General features: G+C 46.3%; 1 protein-coding gene across 2 annotated transcripts in view; it reads left to right on the top strand.

The window, feature by feature from the left end:
* The first annotated feature begins 714 nt into the window (after positions 1 to 714).
* The window catches only part of ARFGEF3 (ARFGEF family member 3), a 95519-nt gene continuing 87835 nt past the window's right edge, over positions 715 to 8398 (top strand). For both annotated transcript variants that reach the window (XM_054629963.2, XM_077175482.1), the window contains exons 1-2: positions 715 to 1199; positions 2276 to 2327. In XM_054629963.2, the coding sequence (XP_054485938.1) occupies positions 1115 to 1199; positions 2276 to 2327 (137 nt within the window). In that variant the 5' untranslated portion in view covers positions 715 to 1114. The remainder of the gene's footprint in view (positions 1200 to 2275; positions 2328 to 8398) is intronic.

Raw genomic sequence — 8398 nt, 5'->3', positions numbered from 1 at the left:
TCTTTTCATTGTCTGCTTGTTTTCTTGTCTCTTTTCGAGATATTCTGCAAGAAAACGAGGACGTTGTAACAATTAAGCGATGCAGTCACAAAAAGGGCAACTAGCTATAAACTAGAGATAAGGCAGTGAAACAGCAAACAGAAGAAGGTAGGAGGTTTGGTGGGTAGGAAGCGTTCCGCGTGTGAGGAGGAAGATCTGAGCTAGTGGAGTGGCTGCTCTTTCTCCTGGAGGCTCGTTTGTTGGGGACATTACGGTGTGCGTTCCTGTGAAGGCACAGACAGGTAGCTTAAGTCCTTCTGCACTTGCCAGCTAAGGAGAAAGGCACAGATCTCACATCAGCCACTTATCTGACCGCACTGGTTGCAGGGTATACCGAGCACCGGCACTCCCGCCGGTGCGCCGGCCTGGCTCCCTGCGTCCGGCCCGCTACGGGAGCGGCTCCGCAGAGCGCTGCGGGACAGCGGGGCTGCGCTGCGGCAGCGCCGCCGGCCTCGGAGCGCCGGGCAGCGGGAACCTGCCCGCAGGCCCGGGCTGCGCCAAGCGGCAGCAGCCGCAGCCCCGGCCGGAGCGGCGGGGCCCAAGCGCACACCCAGCGCCCGCCTCCCGCCGCCCGGGGCGGGCAGGCCGGGGCTGCCGGCGCCCCCCGCCCGCCGGTCGCCATGGCGACCCGCCCGCCCGCCTCCCGCGGGGCCGCCGCTGCCGCCGCAGGGCCCGGCTCCGGCGGCGCCGGCTCCGCTCCGCTCCGCGCCTCGTCCAACCCCAGCGCCGGGAGGGAGTCCCTGCGCGCCCGCGGGCACGGCCAGGCCCGCCCCAGCCCCGCTGCGCCAGCGGCGCCTGCCCGGGGTGGGAGAGGAGGAGGAGGAGGAGGAGGAGGAGGGACTCCGCAGCGGCAACAACTGACGTGTCCCCGCCACGGAGCTCGGCGTGATTCATCAGCGGCAGCGGGGCGGCAGCGGGGTGTCGCGCTCCGCTCCCGCCTAGGCACTGCCGCGGCGGGGACAGCCCCGGCACCGCTCCGCCGCCCGCGCCGCCCTCCTCCTGCCTCCTCCTCCTCCTCTTCCTCGCCGCCTCTCCTCCTCCCCCGCGGCTAGGCGAATATCCCGGGGGAGGCAAGATGGAAGAAATCCTGCGAAAGCTGCAGAAGGAGGCGTCGGGGAGCAAGCACAGGGCCATCAAGGAGAGCTGCACCTGGGCCATCGGTAAGGGGCGCGGGCGGGGGAGCGGAGCGGGGTAGGAGCCGCCGATGGAGCGGGTCTCTAAAGCAGGGGACAGGGAGACCTCAACAAACTTGTTCCGCGCTAAGGAGAGCCTCCTTAGCTTAGCCTCCAGCGGCTGGGAAGAGAACGGAGCTCCTGGGCCGTTCAAAATGCCCGGGAGCTCCGCGCTGCTGGAAGGGGCCGTGGCACCTGCTGCCGGTCCCGGAGAGCATCCCCGCCCTCGCCTTCCCCACCGCCTGCATCTGCTTCGTGGCTCTTGCGAGGCAGATATACGGGTATCAGTAGCTGTCAGTTTCCGTGTATGTTTTGGAGGTGCTGTCTTTTTCTTTAAAGGCCCCCTCCCTCCTTTAATTCATGGTAAAAACCATGCCGTACAGTTTTTACGCCGGCTTATGGAATCTATTTTAAAAGCTAGAAGTTTTGTTCTACTGGATTACATGAGCTCTTTTATCCTTGCAATATAATGATCAGTATAACGAGTTAATCTTTCAGGGGGGTACAAGCTTAGGTACATTTTAGCATCCACCCATTTTCTGAGATTTTTTGTGTCTTGAAGTGTTTTTTGACATTTCCAACCTGGAACACTGATCATCAGGACCCTTAGTTTAAATCAGCATAACTGGGATACTTTCAATTGCTTTAAATTTTTGTGTTTTATCCATGCATAGCTACATTCTGTGGTAGATCAGACCTGTTGCTGTCTTATTACTGGCCCTTCATCTTGATGTTGCATGAGTTGCTTCATTAATTGCATGTTAGTCTTGCACAGCAGCCATGCCAGTATCCTCTATACTGTTCCAGTTTTAGTGGATGTGCTGCTGAAGTGCTGATAAGTGAAAGGGAAAAATGGTACTCGATGTCTTCTCATTGGGCATGCAACGTCCTGTCAGATTTATGCAAAGCTTTGGCAGCTCACAGCAGCAGTGGTTGTTGTTCTGTCAAGTGGAGTAGGTGTAAACTTTAGGATCATTGGCTTGGAGGCTGTAGCCAGATGTGCTAACTGTGGCTGAACTCAGAAGTTTCTTTTAAAAGCCCTGTTGTTTCCTTTAATTATACAGAAACCTTGGATTCTCCCGATGCCGCTATCAAGATACCACCATATCAGCTGAGGTAAGAACATTGAACTTGAGTTCTTTAGAGCTTGTGAGTATTTGTAAAACTGAAGCAAAAATTTTGAATTGAAAGTGAGGTAGAGGAGTGGGCTGCATCTATGTGATTTCTGTAGTTTTTAGATATACATATCTTGGCTGGTAGTAGTAGATAATTTTCTGATGAGTCCTTGGCCTTTGGCCCTGAATGAAATGTAAGGAAATGTATTAAAGTGGGCATGAGTATGTATAGTGGTGACATTGGTTAGAAGGGAGGGCTCTCTTATGGGCTAAAGAGGTTCTCTGCTAAATTCCATCTTTCAGTAATAAGCAATGATGCTTCTTAGTTCTTCTCAGTGTGCTTGTGTGTTCTTTTGAATCTAAATCAGGTTTTGTTACTGAAAAGAAATATTCGAGAAACTAAAAAGTTATATCATCATATAGCTAGGACACTGACTAGGAACTAAAATAATACAGTTTCTATGCCTACTTCTTCCTTTAGCCTGCTAGATTATGTTGAGTGAGCCTTCTTCCTTCTTCCCACCTCCATTTGTACACATATAAAATGGGAGAGGTGGCTTGGCCCTGATTTGTCTAGCTATTTAAAATCTCATTTTGGAAATTGTCATTGTTATGGAGTAGGTAAATAGGTAAAATCATTCACTGTTCTTTTTGACAGAACCATTAAGAGTCATCAAAGGAAACTAGCAAGTGCACTGTTTAAAACAAAAGCATGTTCTTTCATAGAGCTTAATAGTTGAGATATGAAATGCTTAGGCTTCCCTTCTTAGAGAATGTAATGGATGCTGAAAGACTGCATGCATGCAAAAACCACCTCAACAAATCCATGAAAGAAATTGATTGAAAGCTATCAGATGCAAGGTACCATTCTTATTCAGAAGTACCTTAATCAGAAGTGTTTGAGCTTATAAAGGAGGATATAGGAATGCTGCTGTATGTTTGGCCTGTCCTGTGATCCTCTCAGGTATCCTCTGTGAGCTGCTTATGGGGGGGACATTTGTTTTGCTACAACATTACTTTCCTGGGAGTATTTTTATCACCTCAAGATTCCCTGAGGCTTCTTTCATATATGCTTTGCAAGGAAAGGTAGGGATTGAAGAACTAGTTCTTCCAGAGCAATCACCAAACAGGGAAAGAATAGGAGCAGTTCTTTTGCCACTCTAAATTCCTGTCAGCTGCAGTCCACAAGAGGCCTCAAATCAAATGGGGGATGGATGTAGCACAGGTCTGACATGACCAGTGCCTGACACAATGCATTTCCAGCACAGAATGGAAACAGCTGGATGACTGATTCTCAGTAGGTCCACTAGAATTATGTTTACTTGACACTGTGGCTGGAGAAAACTTGGCTCTTCACCTTCCCGTTTATCAGCCTCTAATATGGTGTGTGGTCTGTGCCTTTAAGTGCTATTGTCATTCCCTATGAATTGGTTAGCTAGCTGTTGCCACATTTCTTCCTTTTCGCCTTGCCTACTATCTCTTTACAGAGGGGCCTTTTTCTCTTCTTCCTCCAGTGTTCTTAATGATGTATTTGTTTAGTTGGGGTATTTTTTCCACTGTAAATCCCCCTTTTTAAAGTAAACTTAATACCTTTTCAGGTGTAGCAATGATTAAATAAGCTCTTAATTTTAGACTTGTCAGTAGCAATGCACATTATTACTGGATGTTTTGGAAAATGAAAGGTACACAAGAGGATTTGGACAAAAGCTTTTGTTGTGGGGTCCTTGGTAAGGCTCAGCCATGCAGCCTTAGATAGTGTGGGAGATGTTGCTAAACATACCCTTCACTCTCTGATAACAAGCTACTGCCAGGCTCCAGATCAGCACACTGGGCCACAGCTTGGGCTGGAGTTTGCTTGCATGATGTGCAAATTAGATAAAAGTTCTTCGCTTGGTATTTGTTAAAAAGCAGTGCTGTGATGGCTTGGTTCCTAATGCTGGAAAAGAATAGCCTGGAAAGTCGAGCAATGGCTGTGACCAGAAACACAGCCAAGATACAGGATGGACATGTCTTGGCGGTGCCTCTTTTCTGCTTTCATCTTGCATCAGGTGCAGGTTGTATCAGCTGCTGTAACACAGATCAGCCTCTGGCTGCTCATCCAGTTGGAATCTTAATCTACACTTCACACTTAGGTTCTTTTCTCTCTAGAACTGAAGAATGAAGGCTACTCACAAGAATGAGAATATGTAAACTGTATACTCACTTCTTTCTTATAAAATAAAAAGCCATTCTCTGCTTCTGAGACCCAGTTTTAGATGAGTAGAGGTTCTTTGTAAAGTTGTCTTTTGTAAAATTGTGGTCTCAATGTGATAATGGGGAAGACAAGGTGTCTCTGCTTTTCCTCAGACTATGAGCATTTGAGTTCAAGGGGTTTTTGACATGTATTATATCAGCTACATACTTATTTCCACTGTAGTATTGGGTTAGACTGTGTTCTGTCATGTGCCTGACCTATCCATGGTTTCATCTTATGTTGGACTGGTGTTACTGAACATGAGGCAGACCACGTTACAGTTCCCTGATATCTGTGCAATTAACTGGGGACATCAGCTGTAGCATTTGCATAGGAGCTGTTTCTAGCAGTTATCTGGTAGCAGTTTAGATAGCACATGCCTGCTGTGTTTGGGAGCACCTTTTGCCCCAAGGGAGTCCCAGTGACTGACCATCCAGATTGGAATGTAATTCTTTAATTAGTTTGATAGAAGTCTGTTGGGTATATCTTCAGGGAGCTAGAAGAGACTATTTTGCTGTTCAACTTCCTTTGATGTTAATTGGACTTATGAATCAAAATCCCCATTAATGACCTTGCATATTGATTCTAGTGAGGGTCATTATTTAAATGTCTCACTTCATAAAGAAATACAAATCTCCAACAAACACAGAGTTTCCCACAAAGTCTTGTCAGCTCTGCCTTGAGATAGGAATATGTATGTGATTTTTCAGTACTTTTAACTTATGATCAGAGTATTGGGCAAGGGTGGGAGATAATAACAAAGATTAAAGTGGATCAAGATGGAAATGGCCCAAGGCTTTGCTGTAGATGTTCCATGAATTCTTGAGAAGGGAGAGTCACATAACCTGTTGGTAACTGGCCTCTTGTGATCTGTCTAGTATGATGGTATTTGTCTCTGAATATGAGTTGTGAAAATTGGATATATACTAAGTGCTTAAGGAGGCTGGGTGGCTGACTTATAAATAATGAATTAGATAAGATAAATTGATGTGCTTGTGTTTTAATTGGTGAGTTGATCACATGGAAAATAGCTTTAGAGACCTTAGTGTTGTCTGCCAGCAAACAGTTGTTTGCTACTCAGTTGGGCTATATTCACTTCAGCATTTTCACATGGCAAATTCTCCCCTAAGGCCAGCACTATACTCTGAACAAGGCTCTCTTCTTGGCTTGTTGTGATTTTAGAGGCTCAAATATGAGCTATAAAAGGTAACTCAACAGACACAAGAAAATGAGCTTTGAAAAAAAATGTTTGATTGGAGCAGTTTAATGCTCATGAGGATTATCTACATATCAGAGGATAAAATAAGAGGCTAGACAGCAGTTGCCAGTCACATACGGCTTTGAAAAAACTTGGGCTTGCCAGAATTTCTTGGAATGCCTTATGTCATTAAGTCATGCCTTGCAGGCTATGTAAAACTTGGTGACTTGCTATCAGCACAGACTTTGCTGGAAAGAAGAGATTGGTTGGGACTTCTGAAGGAGCATTTCTTTTTGGAAGAAATGCAAATTAGGTTTGCATGGCCAGGTTTTGGTAGCAGGAGGGGCTACAGCAGTGGCTTCTGTGTGAAGCTGCCAGAAGCTTCCCCCATGTCCAGCAGAGCCAATGCCAGCTGGCTTCAAGACAGAAGTGCCCCATGCCAAATCTGGACTAGTCAGAAATGGTGACAACCCCTCTATGATAACAAATTTAAGAACAAGGAAAAGAGTTGTTTTGCAGATGTTATTGCTTCCAGAGAAGAGTGGGGTGAGAATATGTGAGAGGAACTACTCTGCAGACACCAAGGTCAGCAAAGAAGGACAAGGAGGAGGTGTTCCAGGTGCCTGAGCTCAGATTCCTCTGAAACCCATAGTGCAGACCGTGGAGAAGCACCTATGCCCCTGCAGCTCATGGAGGTCCATGGGGGCACAGAGGTCCACCTGCAGCCCATGGAGGAGACTCACACTGGAGCAGGTGGATGCCTGAGAGGAGGCTGTGAGCCTGTGGGAGGCCTGTGCTGGAGCAGGTTCCTGGCAGGTATCTGTGGACTCATGAACAGAGGAGCAGGTTTCCTGGTAGGACTTGCATCCTTGTGGAGGACCCACATTGAAGCAGGATGTGACTCCTTTCCCTAAGCTGTGGCAGGAACGACGTGTGATGAACTGACCATAACCCACATTCCCTGCCTCCCTGTGTCTCTGGGTGGGAGGAGGGAGGAGTGGGGGAGAAGGTGTTTAGGGCTTATTTTACTGCTCATTACCCTGCTCTTGTTTTGGTAATAACAAATTCAATTAGTGTCTCTAATTTCAGTCAGTTTTGCCTGTGGCAGTTATCTGGAGAGTGATCTCTCTCTGTCCATATTTCAAACCATGAACCCTTCATTATATTTTCTCTCCCCTGTCCAATTGGGGAGGGGAGTGATGGAGTGGCTTTGGTGGGAGCCTGGCATCCAGTCAGGGTCAGCCCACTAAAATTCCTCTTATATTTTTGATTGTCCTTTTTAAAGTGATCAGTATTTCTGGAGATTACAGCTGGAAAGTCAGAAGTCAGTGAGGAGCAGGGTCCTGTGTAATAACCAATTCATGTCTGATTCTGTCTCTTCTTGCTTGTGTCCCAGTGTTAATCATGTTGGTGCTAGCTTTTGAGAGCAGTTTGTGAACTTTTTCTATAGTCATGGAAATGTGGGAAGGAGAACATTCAGGGATGAAAGTAGTCGTTCTACTAATTTTTTCTTTTTTTTGGTATCTCTAGATTAGCATCTGACATAGTTCTTGAGAAGTATGCAGTTTATAATCTCCTAAATAAAACAACACGCTCACTCATTTTACCTTACATGTGCTCAACAAGTAATAAAAGCAGTAATTGTGGTGTGATCATCACCAAACAAACAATGCTTTAGAGACTTTCAATCCACTTAGCTTTGCAGGTAATTCATCCACTTACAAAATCTTGAGTCTTGGAATGCATTTCACCTTCTCTATTGTGAAGAAATGTTTGTGATTTCATCGTTTATGTCTTCTCCCATCTCTTGATTTTTTCTGTTAGTTTCTTTCTGCTGGGAGAGAGTGGCTCGGAAAGCTGATACATACATAGCAGATCCCCTGAACAGAAGTAAGGAGTGGGGAGGGAGGAATAGTTATCTCTGAGGGTTTTTTGGGGGGGCATGGTTTTAGCATATCTCTCTATTTTACTCTTTCTCTTTTTTTAAAACAATTTGTTTCCTGCTCTTGCTGCCACAACCACCTGGCATTAGGTGCTCCTGTGCTTTCTTCCTGGATGTGACTGCTGGATGTGACTCATGCTGCTCAACCATTACATGGTCACTGTCTGCCATTCAGCAAGTGAATTATGAATTCCCTGGCAGGCAACTGGCCAAGAAGAGATTCTAGTGACAGTGTGGATTACTGACCTGCATCTCCCATGCTGGCAGTTTACAGCCTGGATCCAGACTTGTGGGAGCACTTATGTAGTCCATTTGGTGTTTTGGCTGGTGTACATGCATTGGTCTTGATTTAAAATTTTGCAGTCTCAGTTCTAATGTTGAGGAGTAGATGGGGGAAAAAAGTGTTTAGAAAGGCAATGTGCCACTGATACAGTATTTGAATCAATTTGCATGTTTAATCTGGGATATGTAAGTGGCCCTATTTCTTGTCCAATGGGCAGGTATTTTTATCTTAGCAAAATTTTGCACCTGGTCTGCGACCCCAAAAGACAGTAGTGTTGGGGAGGAAAGGGTAAGGGGTCATCCTCAGGAGTCCCTGAAAACCTGTCAGCTGGGGTTGTGACTCTTGAATGTATGAGCAAAATTTAGCATTGTTATGAAAAAAGACACATGGTTTCTGTTACTCTTACTTGTGAGCTT

Source organism: Agelaius phoeniceus, chromosome 3 (assembly GCF_051311805.1).
Source record: "Agelaius phoeniceus isolate bAgePho1 chromosome 3, bAgePho1.hap1, whole genome shotgun sequence".
Taxonomy (NCBI): domain Eukaryota; kingdom Metazoa; phylum Chordata; class Aves; order Passeriformes; family Icteridae; genus Agelaius; species Agelaius phoeniceus.
The sequence above is the reverse complement of the archived record's forward strand: the minus strand, read 5'-3'. Positions and strand labels throughout refer to the sequence as shown.